General features: G+C 43.1%; 4 protein-coding genes across 4 annotated transcripts; 2 read left to right on the top strand and 2 right to left on the bottom strand.

Annotated features, from left to right (window-relative positions):
- Positions 1-8147: 8147 nt before the first annotated feature.
- LOC108124879 (uncharacterized) lies at positions 8148-9066 on the top strand. The gene is made up of 2 exons (XM_017240762.3): positions 8148-8825; positions 8884-9066. Exons 1-2 carry the CDS (start codon positions 8299-8301, stop codon positions 9023-9025), a joined length of 669 nt encoding a protein of 222 aa, XP_017096251.2. The 5' UTR covers positions 8148-8298; the 3' UTR covers positions 9026-9066.
- Positions 9067-10375: 1309 nt separating this feature from the next.
- LOC108124880 (uncharacterized) lies at positions 10376-11080 on the bottom strand. The gene is made up of 2 exons (XM_017240763.2): positions 10575-11080; positions 10376-10520 (listed from the first exon to the last, which is right to left on the bottom strand). Exons 1-2 carry the CDS (start codon positions 11078-11080, stop codon positions 10376-10378), a joined length of 651 nt encoding a protein of 216 aa, XP_017096252.2.
- A 584-nt stretch (positions 11081-11664) lies between these two features.
- BHD (folliculin) lies at positions 11665-13665 on the top strand. Its single transcript, XM_070280019.1, has 4 exons — positions 11665-11793; positions 11867-13030; positions 13089-13191; positions 13250-13665. Exons 2-4 carry the CDS (start codon positions 11869-11871, stop codon positions 13368-13370), a joined length of 1386 nt encoding a protein of 461 aa, XP_070136120.1. The 5' UTR covers positions 11665-11793; positions 11867-11868; the 3' UTR covers positions 13371-13665.
- On the bottom strand, positions 13392-14489 carry RpL18 (ribosomal protein L18). Its single transcript, XM_017240908.3, has 4 exons — positions 14393-14489; positions 14267-14310; positions 14066-14152; positions 13392-13992 (listed from the first exon to the last, which is right to left on the bottom strand). The coding sequence occupies exons 2-4, from the start codon at positions 14267-14269 to the stop codon at positions 13516-13518; spliced, it is 567 nt and encodes a 188-aa protein (XP_017096397.1). The 5' UTR covers positions 14270-14310; positions 14393-14489; the 3' UTR covers positions 13392-13515.
- Between the last annotated feature and the right edge of the window lie 1917 nt (positions 14490-16406).

The raw sequence follows: 16406 nt of genomic DNA, 5'->3' as shown, positions 1-16406 counted from the left end.
CATCGTCCTTGAGCCATTCGTAGGCCCGGGCACATTATAAATTATGACATAAAACCTAATAAACTGAGACCTAGCCTGGCACAAATTTCAGATTAAAGTGCTGGGGAGTGGGTCTACCTAGAGGCCTTGAGGTCTGCCCCCCAAAGTGTCAAATATTGAACCTGGAAAAGTGTTTGGGAGTCGCAGGCGAAACGTATTCATTATTCACGTCTATTGTTGGGCATTAAATATGTAGGAGGAAGGAAAATGGAATGCCGGCCGAGAGACAAACTTGCAACAAAGTTGTAGAACTAGCCCGAGTCGGGCTGCTGTGAAAAATGGTCGAGAAAATGCGGCCGGTTAGGAAATTTGCATAAAACAAAGAGGCGGGGTAGGCGGGGCGGGTGGCACGAGTGTTTGGCACATAAACACGAAGCCGGTCGGAATGCCAACAGGTTAGACCCCCCTCTTGGAAGGTCCCTGCCCTGTCCCCCCCCATCTCCCCCTGGACGCCGCCATGTGTAGGCCATTATGAGTTACAACAAAGCCCAGGTCGCTGGCAACAGAGAAACGAATTTGCATAAATAACAAAAAACATATTTAACCCCCGCACGCTTTGACTTCTGCTCCCTGTCCGGGGTCACAGTTCACCGGGGTCGGAGGGCCCAGCTCCACAAGCTGGCAAACTTCGCCGAGCCAGGCAGCCAGGATTCTGGTCCTTCCTCGGCTTTATTTCCTTCTTTTTTTTTTGCAAGTGCCGCGCATAATTTAGAGAAACGCATTAAGGAGCCTTGGGTGTCCTGGGTGTATGTGTGCTCTGCGTATCCTTGGTTAGTTGAATCCTGACTCAAGCAATCCACTGCCGGGCTTCCTTCGCTTGTTTTTTTTCCGTTGAATTCTCTGCCAAAAATGTGAAAATGTGGCGGCAAATATTTGAAATGAATGCAAAATGCCAAATAAGCGACAAAACAGCAAAGGATTCAGGATACAGCAAGTGCCAAAAAAAAGTGACAAAAAAATAATAAAACAAGAAATCTAGGAATTCCATTGAATCCTTTACCGAGAAAAAAGCAAACGCCATATCCATAAAAGGCATGCTTCTATAGAAATTTTTAGTGCTTTTCTCAGAGGGGGTTAGCTAGAAAAATAATAAAAAATAAAAACCTTTTTATTAAAAACAACGTATTAAAGATTATCTTTGCATTTTCTGTGGTTTAGAAAATAGCTGCTGTCAGGCTCAATCACCTTTTCTGAATCCTCAAAGCATTTAACAGATGAGATCGCTTTCCAGCGACAACATCTTGAACGCCATTCGGGGACCTTTCACCTCCTATAGTAGCTCCTGACCCGCGGCTCCTTTAAGCACCATCCAATCAATATGCCCCGCACACCGTCGCACCATGGAGTGTGGCACAAGTTGGTGGCACAAGTTCCGTGTCTCCGGGCGGCGTTCAAATAACAAGCCAAAACCCGGCGATAATGTTGCTGCGGTGCGCAAAACAACAACACGGAACATGGAAAAACCGCAACACCAGCAGCAGCAGCAGGAGGAACAGCAGCAGACAGATGCGTCTCCAGGCGGAGGAGCAGGACATGGTTGGCAAGGGCACAGGGCGCTAGGAGGGGAAGCAATAATTTAATTCTGCATTGCAAATGCAAACAAATTTCGCAAAGCCGCAGATGCGAACAAAAAAAAAATGCGAAAGAAGCACGAAAACTTAAACCGCAGCAGGCAACAAAAAAAGGATACACAGAGATACATTTTACTTATAAATTTGTATCCTTAAATTAAATTTAGTAAGTAAATCCAAGTAACTTACTAAAGCCAGAAGAAACCAGGATGAGTATGGGGTATCATACATTCGGAAATCCCTTTTCGAATATTTCTTAAACCTCAGCATTAATCATATGTATAAGCTTCTTATTTTATTAAAGGACACCTTATTAAGGACCTGTTTTTCTCTGCCTGTACAATGACAAGTTGAAAACGAAAAAGGATAACGCGACAAGGAGCTGTGGCGGCAGTGAGTGAGTGTTTATTTTATAGCCCGCAATGGAGTTGGCTGCAGCAGTGGAAACCGCCGAACTGCCGGATCTGCCGGATCCCATTTCCCACCTAAAACCGACAAACGCTTTGCCCTCCGCCACCGCCCAGAAGGACCAACCTTCTACCCCTAGACTCTATTCTGTTATTATTGAAGAATTATTACGCGATGAAGGAGTCGGGCATCCCAGCATCCGAGTGCATCCTTGGCGTCGCAGCATCCTCGGCATCCTCAGTATCCTGGCAGCAAAAGTTGCCAATGCCGGCGACTAATAGCTGAGCTGAGCCCCGGAGTCAGGAGTGGAGGACAAAAAATATCCTTGCCAGGCGGCGTTTGTTTTCCTCGCCTCTTCATTTTTTTCCTCAATTTATACATATTCGCGCATAAAAAGCAAGTGTAAAAGTTTTGCATATTCATGGCGCTTTAAATATCGTCGCCAAAGCACGGCGATGTCTGAAGTGCAACAGCAGCATGTTGCAAGTAGCAGCCAGCCACAAAGGCAAAAAGTCAGGCTTAAACTAGCAAAAAAGGAAAACAAACAATAGTACGTGGAGCTGGAGTAAGTTATGTTAGATACACTATCTGAAGGGAAGTGGCTCTTTTTTTAAGGAAGTATTATAAATAGTTTAAAAAACTTATTTTAGAATGTGTTTATAGAACATAAGACACTAATTTTTAAGAGGTTTTAAGATCTATTTCTTATAAAATCAATATTAAAAATATTAAATAGCCAAATATCATCTTAAAGTTTTTTTTATACTAAGTTTTCCGTTCAGACTTGTAGAGAAAGAGTATTCTACCATTTAGCATCAGTATCTCCCTTTAACTTTCAACCTTTTTTATGCTGTTGCATGCCACAGAATCAGACCGGCCAGGCATCAGAAAAAGTAATAACATCAACCATAAAAGTAGCTACATCAGATGCCAGATGGAAGCCACCAGGGGGACTCCACCGTCTGTCCTCAGTTAGATGGACATCCGCACAAGCATATAGATATAGATATAGAAACCGACTGCTGCAGACATATTGTGTCTGCAAAACTTTGTTGACAACAAAAAAAACAATGAAAAACAAGACTTTCTGCAAACAGTCGCGGAAAAGTGTCTCGATTTTCCATTCTCGCCTCGAACGATGCGTGATAAAAAGCGTGCATGTGAAAACAATGAGATTATTGCTTGAATTTATGTGAGCTCTATGAACTGCCACGCCCACAGCCCCACAGTTGCCCAAACTCCCACTTTGTAGACCCAATCGCAGACAATCTTTCTCTTGTAATTGCCGACATGTCAGCACATTAAACGGCTATAAAACTGGCAAATCAAAGGCAACTTGTCCGCATCAGCGGCGAACTTTTCTAATTTATGGCCATTTGTGTGTGGCAGAGAATGAAGGAAGAGAAGGGTGCGGGTTGCGGAGTACAGGATGCAACAGTTAAGCGCCAGTGGCCTTTGAACTTTCAGCCACCACAACCCCCTCCAACCAACCACATTTACATTTCACAACGAACACCGAGAGCCACCGCTCACCTTTCCACACCCACACCTGAGATATTCTCACCTGAGAAATGGTGGCGGCCAGGTCGTCCTTTGCTCCGGTTACGTGGTCCTGCGATTTATCATGACACTAATGAGCATGAAATAGGACAAGGTTTATTAAATTTTCCTTTTAAAATGTTCACATGCCAAGGCAGCAGGTGGAAAACGAGAAACTCAGGTTGGCTCAGTGCTGCCACAAGAAAGTTAACAAGTTGGAGTTTTTCAAAAAAAAAAAGAGTTAAATGATATATTATATGTCCTATAGAAGCATGATCATTAGAATTTCTAAAATTATATAAAACATTTCAATTTCTATGAGAATTTTTGGCCAAAAAAAACACTCTAGTTTTTATATCAACACAGCCACCGCATAAGAGGTGGCAACAAGTACTTTTTGCCGCAGCGAGGACATCAGTGGCGACATGAATGTGGCGCCAAGGCTTCTCCCACATTCAACCACCGTTCTTAAAGAGCTCCACCGAACCACCTAACCTCCTCATCCAAGCAGTTGCTGCCCGACGGGCAACAAAATGAAAAATGTCCGCAAGTGCGAAAATGAATCTGCCTCATGTTGCAATTTATTATGCCAACATAATAAATATTATATAAGGTTGTCAAATATCTCCCTTCCGCCTTTTTGTCTTTTGAATTTCGCGGCTATGTACAAAGCGCTACAGAGCTCGTATCTGGCAACACTATACATAATTTAAAAGGTCTTGACATAACCTACAAAACGACGCTATGCATGATTAGTTTGGATATTGCGTTCACCAGTTATAGACGTGTAAACATGGAGTTCACTAACGCCGAAATTCGCGCTATTTTAAAGTTTTCCTTCGTTAAAGGCAAATCCGCTAGAGAAACGTTCCGTGAGATTAATGGGGTTTTGGGGGATGGTACTCTATCACTTCGAACCGCGGAGGAATGGTTTCGACGATTCAGAGCCGGTGAAAACGACACCATGGATAAGCCAGCCGGCGGAAGACCTGTGACGACAAATACCGATCAAATCATGGAATACATCGAGTTAGACCGGCATGTGGCTTCTCGTGACATCGTCCAGGAGATGGGAGTTAGTCACCAAACCATTTTAAACCATCTGCAGAAGGCTGGATACAAAAAAAAGCTTGATGTTTGGGTGCCGCATGATTTGACGCAAAAAAACCTTGTGGACCGAATCAACGCCTGCGATATGCTGCGGAAACGGAACGAACTCGACCCATTCTTGAAGCGGATGGTGACTGGCGACGAAAAATGGATCACATACGACAATATCAAACGAAAACGGTCGTGGTCGAAGGCCGGTGAATCGTCCCAAACAGTGGCCAAGCCGGGATTGACGGCCAGGAAGGTTTTGCTGTGTGTTTGGTGGGATTGGAAGGGAATCATCCACTATGAGCTGCTCCCATATGGCCAGACGCTTAATTCTACCATCTACTGCGAACAATTGGACCGCTTGAAGCAGGCGATCGACCAGAAGCGTCCAGAATTGGCCAACAGGAAGGGTGTAGTGTTCCACCAGGACAACGCCAGACCACACACTTCGTTGATGACTCGTCAGAAGCTACGGGAGCTCGGATGGGAGGTTTTATCGCATCCACCATATAGCCCGGACATAGCGCCAAGTGATTACCACCTGTTCCTGTCCATGACGAACGCCCTTGGTGGTGTAAAGTTGAACTCAAAAGAGGCTTGTGAAAAGTGGCTGTCCGAGTTCTTCGCAAATAAGGAGGGGGGCTTCTACGAGGGAGGTATTATGAAGTTGCCGTCTAGATGGAAACGGATTATCGAACAAAACGGCGCATATTTCAACTAAATCGGATCACTGTAACACTTTTTATAAAGCATTGAATAAAGAGCAAAAAAGCGGAAGGGAGATATTTGACAACCTTATATACAGTTTGTGTGAGAAATTGAAGAAGAAGAACGTCGCTCTAGGGAGTCGTTTTTTTTTTTTTTGAAGGCGGTGGGTGGAACAAGAGAGTCCTTTGGGGTGTCACACAGTCTTTGGCTTTTTTTGGCCAGTCTGCCAGTGACAGTTGGAGAAATGCTTGGGGCGGGCGAACGATGGTCCTGCCCACTTCAGTTACTGTCCTTGCCTCCTAATTGTGGCCAAGAAAAATAAAGTTCCTGGCTCTGGCCAAATTGGGCAAAAAAGGAGGAGCAGGCGAAAGGATACGCAAACTAAAAATGTGCCAAGGCAGAAAACATGTGCGATATCATGTGATGCTAGAGGCAAGATACGAGTGTTGGGGCATGTTGCAATAACACAGGCTTTGGCCAAAAATATTGCAACACAGGACCACATATGCAGTCATAAATCAGGACTATTTCTAAATAGATAGTTGCAGATGAACTTAGAAATAGATTATGAGATTTTTATTCAAAATCGAAACAGATAGGACCAGAAAATAGGTAACATTGTAGGGAAGTAGGTGTGATGCTTCATTTCTTTTAAGGATCGAAAAACTATAATCGATATTTTCGATATATGTATGTATATATATAGAATGTATCCTTAATTGCTTATATTCCATATTTCTTAAGGAAAACATACTTGTTTTTAAATTATAAAAATAAAATTGTAAACACTTATATTTCCATTGCCGACATTTAAGGGCACCTGAAAGTCAAATAGGTATAAAAGGTAAAAATTTACCGTTTTTTTGAGTATGATAACATTCCAAAAGATGCTTTAATTTGGTAAGAATTTAATAAAAATAAAAAAAAATATTTTTTAAAAAATAGTGCCCTCCTCCTCGATTCTCATAGGTTGCACTTAAGCAGGGGCGAAAATTCGGAAAATTATTTATTTTTTTTATTTTTTTGTTAAATTTTTTTTTTTGTTGCTTTTTTGATAAGCTATAAACGGTATTTTCGATATACATACATATGTATTTATGTATATAGAATGTATCCTTAGTTCCTTATACCCTATATTTCTTAAGAAATCATGCTTGTTTTTCAATTATAAAAATAAAATTGTAAACACTCATTTTTCCATTGCCCACATTTAAGGGCTTCTGGAAGTCAAATAGTAATGAAAGGTAAAAATTTACCGTTTTTTTGTGTATGATAACATTCCAGAAGATGCTTTAATTCGGTGACAATTTAATAAAAATAAAAAAAAAATATTTTTTAAAAAATAGTGCCCTCCTCCTCGATTCTCATAGGTTGCACTTAAGCAGCCGCGAAAATTCGGAAAATTATTTATTTTTTTGATAAATATTTTTTTTTTTTGCTTTTTTTTCTTGTTATTGCAATTTTGTTGTTGTAATACTAGATACTAGAAGAAACTAGTATAATCTCTCTTAAATAAAGTTAATTAATATGATGAATTATAACCGATATTTGCAGTATCTTATCCGATAATACTTTAAAACATAAACCCAAACTCCCTGCAGCTACTAGGGCATATTTGGCCCTCTTTCTTTTGAAGTCTATAACAGTCTATTTATAACTCTTATTATTATTTTTCATTTAGCTAGATCTAGGTCTTGATATTTATAAAACTCAAACACCCACCATGACTGTCATGTTTTATGCCACAAAAAAATCTTTTCAGGGTTATTGCTCCAAATGATTTGGGTTTGTTGATCTTTCTATTGACGCCTACGCACAAGACTAGGGTCTTACGGTTTTTTTTGCTGAGATTCTTTGGTCGATTGTTGGGCGGGATGTGAAAATTTCGTCTGCACGCATTTTCTATAAATCATTCCGAGTTGTCAACACGAATTTGGCTGCTTGGGAGAGTTACTTGTTTGCTGCCGAAAAAGCGGAAATGTCCGAGGGGCAGGTGGCAGGTGTCAGGACGGAAAAAGTTGCTCCATGTCGCACACAATGAATGCCATGTGTGTGTGTGGGTAACAAAATACAGTCCGGACTCATGGTGCCCTGACACCGTACTCCGGATTTCCCATCTTGGTCTTTGGCTTTGCGGTTTGCAGCTCTGTTTGCTGTTTTGGTGTTATTTAAGCAAATTTATTTGCCGGCTGCCGCATTGCCAGGACCAAGGACCAAGGACAGCTCCCTGGTATAGCTACAGCTACTGCTATTTGCTTTTCATTTCCGGCCACGTCGACAAATCACAAAACAACCCGAAAAAGGATATTATCTGCAGCAAAACAGTTTGCCCCAAAGGATGGGGTTGCTGTTTCCCCTATTTGTCTAAATAATTTGCAAAACATTTCTCGTTTCGTCGCCCCAACAAACCTCCGATTGTGTTTAAAGATTCCCCAACTCCTAATGGTTCCCTAAGTGGGTCTTTCCCAGCCATTTTCTATATAGTATATAGTTGGTGACCTTTCATCTTGATCTTGGGCCGGTTGGGGGTCACTTCATTGGGAAATGAACCCAAATAGAGGCCCGAGTTGGTAACATTCACGTGTGCAAATAGAAAACCTCAAGTGAGTGGTTACACAGAGAGAAAAAAGGGGAAATTACTATAATAAAAGAAATCTATAACGACTTTGAAGAGGTCTAGAATAGGTCTTGAAAAACATCTTTTTAAAAAGGTTGGTATGTCTCCTCTTAACTCTATTTTAACCACAACTACACCCTTGGTTTTCTCTCAGTGTATTCCGATTCTTGCCTTATTTGGAATGCTAATTGCCTGTCCAAATGTTTGCGCCTTCAAAATTTCCACTTGTCATCCAATCTGGATGGCTCACTTAGTTCCGTCCGATTTCCAAACCAGTTAAGACCGTGACGCCTCCACCTGCTGTCAGTAGCGGAGAAAATGAAGTCATCACTGGATCTGGGCCTAGTCCTCCTCCTCCTGGCCTGCCTAGTCCTACCGTTGCAAAGCTCATCCCCAAGGAATCTCACTGCCTTCCTGGGACACCGACAGAAGCGCTGGCTGATCTACCAGAACAGCGGATCGATGAAGTTCAGCATCGGCCCCTCGCTGCCCATCCCCCTGGAGGACAAGGTGTCCTTCCGATCGTGTGTGCTGTCGTTCACCATTCAGGGCGGCACCTACAACCTGCCCACTTCGCCTATTTGGCCGTGGGACAAGTGGGAGGGCACCTTTGCCAGGTCCTTGACCCAAATGAGGAAGAACATCGAGAGGCACACAGCTGGCGGTGGAGTGCGGTACGCGGACGATGCCCGACTCGTGGTCTACACCGCTCTAGAAGACTACATTGGCAGGAGGAACAACGACCGGGACATGGGCAAGCAGTGCCTTCTCCGATCCATCTGCGAGAATGCTCAGATCCATCATCATGTTGGCGTGTTTTCCGAAATCATGGACATCGTCCTTAGGTGAGTAACATTTGGGAGGTGGCTTGGGCTTATTACCTAATCCTGGCATCTATTCCAGTCCCGGCAAAGCGGAGCTGGATGAGTCCTACCACGATGCCTACGCCGCCGGAAGGGCAGGAGCCGATTGCCTGAACCTGTACAGGACCTGTCCTCGGGGCTCCAACTTCCTAGACGAGCTCCTGATTGTTGAGGATGATTGATTTAGTGCTGTGGCTGTGCCTGCGGCTATGGCTGGTGGAGATCGGGGACCGCAATAAAGTTTTCAACCAAATCAAAGTGCATGTCTAATGGGTCCTGTCCTGATGTCGGAATCCGCTTGTTCTTGCTGCATAATTTGGGGCGGATATGCACGGAGGCATGACGTAGGGGCAGGAAACTGTGTGCTCAGACATGAGAATGTGTGCATATCGATGGAGGCTTGGAAGAGTAGTTTATGGGGGGGGTCGGAATATATATTTAAAAAAAAAAGAGAAAAGATATATTCAGTCTATAGAGCACTTTTAAGGTTAAACTATTCACAAGCTAAGTTCAAGTTTTTCAAGATTGTGATTTTATGGCGCATAAACTTTGGCAACCGCAGACATTAGTTACCTATTCTCCTCTTCATCACCATCACAAGTTCAAACACCGCAAAGTTGCACAGACCCCCTGCACACCCCCCCGTGTGCTATGCTAACTGCACTTTGCATGGTTCCATGCCCCAACCCAGCCCACGCCCCAGCCATTCTCTTTTCCGCAGCTTAGCTCCTTCCTTGTTCGCGTTGTCATAATCGCATTTGAATTAGCCCGGGCACACAAGACGCAGCTGAGGCAAGAACGAAGCTGAGGCAGTGGATGCAACAGGGTGACTATAACAGAACCAAAGGACCTTCATTAAAGGACCTTCTTTTAATAAATCCCTAAAAGTTTTCCTTAAAAAAAATACCAAAAAAAATACTAAAATAAAATACTTCCTTCAAGATCTAATTCCATTAGAGTACCCCTGTATTCAACTCTGTTTAAAGACTCCACCCCCTGGCCCCGCCTGGTTGCGTCTGCAAGCCTAATGTGCCACTTAAGACGCATTTATTGTCTTTCGTTGGTGTTGTTGTTGCTGCCACTGCTGCTGCAGCTGCATTTTCCATTTAATTGACGCCATTGTTGACAAAATGGCGGTCGTGTGTTGGCTTTCGCTACCCGCCAGCACCGCCATCCGCAGCCAAGTTGCATCAGCCACAAGCCATTAATGTTAACGGATTTTTCACGGGGCAACTGGAGGATGTTGCACACGGTCATGTTTCTGGTTTACCGAAGGGAGTTTGGCATTTGAGAAGGCGTGGCTGTGGCAAGAACACACACACATATCACTCGCAATTACCATTAAAAATTCAGATTCAGCTTGAGTTCTCCAGGATTGAGTGACAATGAATTGCAAATGATCTAAAATTGAGACAGATTTCAGGAAGGTTTCAACTGATTTAATGATATTTGGTTCAAATAGACATAATAAATCTATGATTTAAATTTAATCTCTTTATAAAGAAGCTTTGCCCGCAAAGCTGTAAGATATTCTAGTATTCCACATCCACAGTGTAGGCATCCAGAAGACTCTCTCCTTTGGGACAATCCGGGCCAAACTGGGCCAGGCAATCCACCCCGGCTCTTCCAACCTCCAGCGCCTCCTTATAAGCCACATCGATACTTCCTTTTCCAGGTCTATAAAATAGATATAAGAATATGGTCTCAGGATCTTAAATATTCAGAACTCACGTGAGTAGAATATTTAGTAGCTCCGCCATTATGCCATGATGACGATGCACCTGAGCATTCTCGCAGATCCCCCGCAGCAGACACTGACGTCCTTTGCCCACCGATCCACTGACTCGGTCCATATAATTCTCTAGGACGGCGTAGGCAAAGATGCGAGTGTCGTCTTCGTGGGATTCATCCAGTCCCTTGATCTTCTCCTGCAAAGATCGTGCGTAGATCGTCTCCCATTTGTCCCAGGGATACAAAGGAGCCGAGGGCAGGGTAAAGGCACCACAGTGAATCACATAGTAGTAGACCACGTTGCGCCACGAGACTGGATCCTCCAGTTGGGTGGCCATTACCGGACCAACCACCAACCTGATGGTTCCGCCATTCCTGTAGATGAGCTGATGCCTCTTGTGGCGGACGTGCAGGAAGCCCGTAAGATTCTGACCAACTGAAGGGCTCACAACGTCAAAAGCCGCTTCGACCAAAGGTAGGATGAGAATCAAAGCCAGCAATTGCATTGCGTCTTTATGGGGCACGGTACCTTTTGAGAATGAAGACCTGGCAGGTTAGTACCCATCCGAGATGCGATTCCATAAAGTATTTACTTTATCTATTAACATATCGAACAAATTGGGTTATAAAGACATCCAGAATACGTAAACGATACAACTCTTTTCGCTCTGCATAAGTAATTGGGTAAATAAACACATTCCATGTTGTGTTAAAGAGTGCTACTTACTGTTAAACATATAATATACAAAAAAAAACTAATTTAAAACTTTAATCATGAACTTCTTAAGTAATTTAAATAATTGTTTGTTTTGATAAAATGCACTATAATAAGAATTAACCAATTCATCAGTAAAAGTATTTATTACCTTTTTAAAATTTAGATTATCATTTTTATTGCAGTTTTATGAAGTAAAATTTATCAATTTTCGCCAACCCGATTTCAAAATTGGCTTTTGGCGGCACTTTTGACTATCGAAATCTATCGACCATCTCTAGCTGACACCTCAAGATCATATGACTTGGTCAGTGTTGGTAAATCAGCTACTGTTTTCCACTTTTTTTTGATTGCAAAATTTGTTTAAAATAAGGCTTGGTAAAATAAAAAGAGCTTTTAAATAAGAAAAGTAAATAATAATGAATTAATATATACTTTTAATAATCAAAATAAACCCCCAACTTCTGTAATATCTGGAAAAACAGCTAGATTTGTTGTTGAAAGGTGGTAACTCTACTGGTTGTAAACAAAAATAAACGAACAATAACCTGAGGAAAATCATAACACCTGCCCGCAGAGATGAACGCCGTGATTGCGCTCTGCCATTTTTGTGAGGCGCATGGCCCCTGCGCCATATTCTGTACCCAAACGCTGCGTGACACCAAGCTGGAGGACCTGCAACTGGAGCAGCAACAGTCCCAGAAGACCTGCTCCGCCTGTAACTACTCCATGGGTCGCAACAACAATGCCATATACAGCAAGGACGTAGAAAGTGGAGCCACATTTGTAAGCACAAAGGTGGCAGTACTGCCGGAGGTGGCCAACCTGGTCAAGCAGGCGGCCGTCCTCAGCTTGAGCAACGGCACAGATTCCAGCAAGGACGGCGAGTTTGTGTTCTTCGGAGACTCGTCCAGGGGTCACATTCTGAGTCACACGTTTCGGGTTGCCGACTCGCAGGCCCGAGGTTACTCCCAGCTCTTCTCGTTTATAGTCCTGATGAAGGACAAGTACTTCCTGCTCAACACCAAACCCTTTCTGGCGGAGCACCTGAAAAAGGTATCTTCCGAGCTGCAGGCGGCTGCCAAGAAGACCAAGGAAGCGGAGGATTCGATCTGCTCGGAACGACAGCGACGACTCTCGGGCGTGCAGTTCCCGATGCAGACCTCTCGCTCACTCCTGGAGCTCACCGGAGAGGAGCACATCTTCGCCCAACTGCACTCACACTTTGCCTGGCTCCTGCTCGCTGGCTCCCGCTTTCTCACAGAGCATGTGACCTTTGGAAATCTGCCCTGGCTTCCTCCGCAGAGCAGCGGGCGACCGCCAGCCCAACGGCTCACCTATAACAGCTCCACCCTGCCCATGATCGAGAGCCTCGACGACCCCGACCAGGAGGAGTTCTTCTCGCTGCGCCAGCTTAAAAGCGTGGTACGCAAAGAGGAGTTCGCCACGGTCTGCTATTGCGCCCTCACCGGCATCAAGATAGTGGTCAGAGGCGACCCGCGGCGCACCTTCCGATTCATGGTGTGCCTGAAGAAGCTGCTACCGGAGCCAATGCACAACCTGATGCGCATAGATGCCCAGCATCAGCACTCCATCTCGTCCGAGTATAAAATCATATCTGTATCCAACGATATTGCGGTTCCCATGGCTAGTGCTTCGGTCTTTCGAATAGATTTCTTGGACAAACATATCAATGGCCACGAAGTGACTGTCAAGTGGCCGGGGGAACTGCCCAGAAAATGTAATCTACCAAAATTCCATAACAGAATAGCTATTACAACTCCATTTCCACATTTTAGTGCCCGATCTCATGGTGAAACTTTTGAAGGCAGTGGAGGAGAAGAACTTCACCGAATTGGTGCTCAACAAGCAGACCAAAGTGCTCATCGAGGAATGGAAGAAGTGAGTATTCGCCAGAGAAATTGTTACGTCCATGAAGTTATCCACTTTCCTCAATTAGCAAAGTCACCTGCCTGAACCACGCCAAGTCCAGCAGCGTCCAGGGAAAGCTGAAGAAGGTGCTGGGTATCCAGCCACAGGACCAGTCTCTGATCAACTACTGGAGCACGCACTTGCACTAGTTATAGTTTTAAGAACATTCGTTTCACCTTTTGGAATAAAACTTCTTTATTGCCGAGTGGTGTGCGACGGCGACGTGACAAATCAAATCAATCTTAACCAAAAGTGTCCTATTTAGTTCCAATCTATCCGGCAGCAGCTGGATGCTTACTTCTTGTAGCCGCAGCTGGAGCGACGACCACGGGCACGCTCGAACTTGCGTCCCTTGGAGCGGACATAGGGGCGGGTGTGCGAGTGGGGCACACCAGGAGCCTTGCCGAAGTGCTTGCAGGCAGTGCGGGCGGTACGCTTGCCCTGCAGCAGCAGAGTGTTCTTGCCGGTTGGCGAACGGAGAGCCAACTGATCGAAGGTCAGGACCTCACCGCCAGCCTTCAGGATGCGCTCCCGAGCAGTCTGGGTGACGTGGAGGGCGCACAGGGTAAGCTTGGGCACCACCAACAGGCGGGCGTCATCGGTGACAGTGCCGACGACCACGACGGTGGACTCGGGCTGGTTGGCCGCCTTGAAGAAGCGGGCAATGCGCTGCAGCGATAGCGGAGGGCGGTTGATCTTGCTCATAAACAAACGCTTCAGGATGATGCGGTTGAACTTCTTGTTGGTACGGCGCTGCAGGAAGCGGTACAACTGCGAAAACGGAAAGAGATACAAAAATTACTCCCCCCGCCATTTAAAGTTTGCGAATATCGATCGATCTTACCTTAACAAGCAGGCGCAGGTACACATCCTGGGATTTGGGCTCGGTCCTGCGAACCTTGCGATCGTACTTGTGGTTGATATCAATACCCTGGAAACGAAACACAATAAGCATCTGTCATGTCGCCCACGGGAAACGCGCATTCCTCATTCCGCGAGACGCGAGACCCTTCACCCGTCCACTTCCGGATGTCAGAATACTTACCATTTTAATGTGTGGCGATATCCGCGTTCAATGCTACGTCGAATCTAGGGTAAATAAGTATTTTATTTACAAAAATAAGCCTAAAATCATCCAAATTCGAGATAAAGCCACGTGGGGCGTACGTACCTTGCCGAAACGAGAGGTTAAAAAGAAAGAGACCAGGGGGCGAGCTGCAAAAAACGGCAGCGCTTTTAGTATTTTTCAATTCGGTATTTTTACAAGTTAGTATTATTGTGGCTATTTTGTTTAGTGAGGCTGTATATTTTTAGCTAAACTTAATTAATCGCTTAAAATGATTGAGCTTTGACTAAAAATGTTAGTTTTTGCTTTTAGTAGGTAAATTTAATACAAATTGGGTGTAAGAAATTAAGAAGCATCCATAACATTTTCAAAACTTTTGTATAATTTATAGAAGGGATTCGAATGTTTTTTGAGGTTTTTGATGAAGATTTATTGGAAAAAGATCTACATATCGTCTACGGTATTACGCTTAAGAATCGGATGAATATTGAGAAAGTTATGAACATATTATGGGCCCATATTGTGAACCCATGATTTTTCGGAACTTTTTAAGGGAAACATTTAAGGGAAACATTTAAACTTTTTAAGGGACCCATTAGAAACATTTACAAAAAATATGTTTGAAAATTTATTTAATGATTTTGATGCAGTTTTATGGAGAATTGATCCACAAACCGTTTAAGGTATTCCGCTTAAGAATCGGACGAATATTGACAAAGATATGGCTATCGTATGGGGCCATATTGTAAACCCATGCATTTTCGGAATTTTTGAAGGATTGACCCATCAGAAAAATTGACTAAAAATCGATTTAAAAATTTGTGTTGGGATTTTGATGCAGTTTTATGGAGAATTGATCCACAATTCGTTTAAGGTATTCCGCTCAAGAATCGGATGAATATTGACAAAGATATGGCTATCGTATGGGGCCATATTGTGAACCCATGCATTTTCGGAATTTTTAAAGGGGAACCATCAGAAAAATTGACAAAAAATCGATTTGAAAATTTGTTTTGGGATTTTGATGCAGTTTTATGGAGAATTGATCCACAATTCGTTTAAGGTATTCCGCTCAAGAATCGGATGAATATTGACAAAGATATGGCTATCGTATGGGGCCATATTGTGAACCCATGCATTTTCGGAATTTTTAAAGGGGAACCATCAGAAAAATTGACAAAAAATCGATTTGAAAATTTGTTTTGGGATTTTGATGCAGTTTTATGGAGAATTGATCCACAAATCGTTTAACGTATTCCGCTTTAGGATCGGATGAATATTGACAAAGATATGACCATCGTATGGGGCCATATTGTGAACCCATGCATTTTCGGAATTTTTGAAGGGGAATCATCAGAAAAATTGACAAAAAATCGATTTGAAAATTTGTTTTGGGATTTTGATGCAGTTTTATGGAGAATTGATCCACAATTCGTTTAAGGTATTCCGCTCAAGAATCGGATGAATATTGACAAAGATATGGCTATCGTATGGGGCCATATTGTGAACCCATGCATTTTCGGAATTTTTAAAGGGGAACCATCAGAAAAATTGACAAAAAATCGATTTGAAAATTTGTTTTGGGATTTTGATGCAGTTTTATGGAGAATTGATCCACAAATCGTTTAAGGTATTCCGCTTTAGAATCGGATGAATTCCGCCAAAGATATAGCTATGGAGTATGGTCCTACATATAAAATACTGATAACATAGACGGAATAATGGTAACAGCTTCTGTAAACAGTCTGTTAGAAAAAAATTTAAGTATTTCCAGTACTTTTATTTGGGATTAGAATTTTGGGGAATATTAATGAAGAATTATATTGATAACAATTTGAGAAATGAAAGGTTAGAGTTAAATAGTTTAACATAAGCAGTTTTAAACTTGATAAAAACAAAAACTTAAATAAATAAATGTTTGCAATTAGGTGTTTTATTGTTATTTATTTAAAAGGAGTGAGTTTTTGTTTCCATTTTTAAAATAATGCTTATCCTGATCAATCATAGTTAATGCTAATGGCTATATAGCGTTCCCGGTTCCCAAACCGGTTGAATTAATCGATTTTTGCATCGATTTTTGCATCGATATTTGCCCAACTCGTCTGGCCACACTAAAGAG

The sequence above is a fragment of the Drosophila bipectinata genome, chromosome 3L (genome assembly GCF_030179905.1).
Source record: "Drosophila bipectinata strain 14024-0381.07 chromosome 3L, DbipHiC1v2, whole genome shotgun sequence".
NCBI lineage: Eukaryota > Metazoa > Arthropoda > Insecta > Diptera > Drosophilidae > Drosophila > Drosophila bipectinata.
The sequence above is the reverse complement of the archived record's forward strand: the minus strand, read 5'-3'. Positions and strand labels throughout refer to the sequence as shown.

Bases quoted from the DNA above. Each gene is read 5' to 3' on its own strand.
- LOC108124879 (XM_017240762.3), top strand. From the start codon at position 8,299: ATGAAGTCATCACTGGATCTGGGCCTAGTCCTCCTCCTCCTGGCCTGC. The intron at 8,826-8,883 runs GTGAGTAACATT...CATCTATTCCAG, and splicing joins ATCATGGACATCGTCCTTAG to TCCCGGCAAAGCGGAGCTGG.
- LOC108124880 (XM_017240763.2), bottom strand. From the start codon at position 11,080: ATGCAATTGCTGGCTTTGATTCTCATCCTACCTTTGGTCGAAGCGGCT. The intron at 10,521-10,574 runs GTGAGTTCTGAA...TCTATTTTATAG, and splicing joins CTACTAAATATTCTACTCAC to ACCTGGAAAAGGAAGTATCG.
- BHD (XM_070280019.1), top strand. From the start codon at position 11,869: ATGAACGCCGTGATTGCGCTCTGCCATTTTTGTGAGGCGCATGGCCCC. The intron at 13,031-13,088 runs GTAATCTACCAA...TCCACATTTTAG, and splicing joins GGGGGAACTGCCCAGAAAAT to TGCCCGATCTCATGGTGAAA. The intron at 13,192-13,249 runs GTGAGTATTCGC...TTCCTCAATTAG, and splicing joins CTCATCGAGGAATGGAAGAA to CAAAGTCACCTGCCTGAACC.
- RpL18 (XM_017240908.3), bottom strand. The intron at 13,993-14,065 runs GTAAGATCGATC...CCGTTTTCGCAG, and splicing joins ACCTGCGCCTGCTTGTTAAG to TTGTACCGCTTCCTGCAGCG.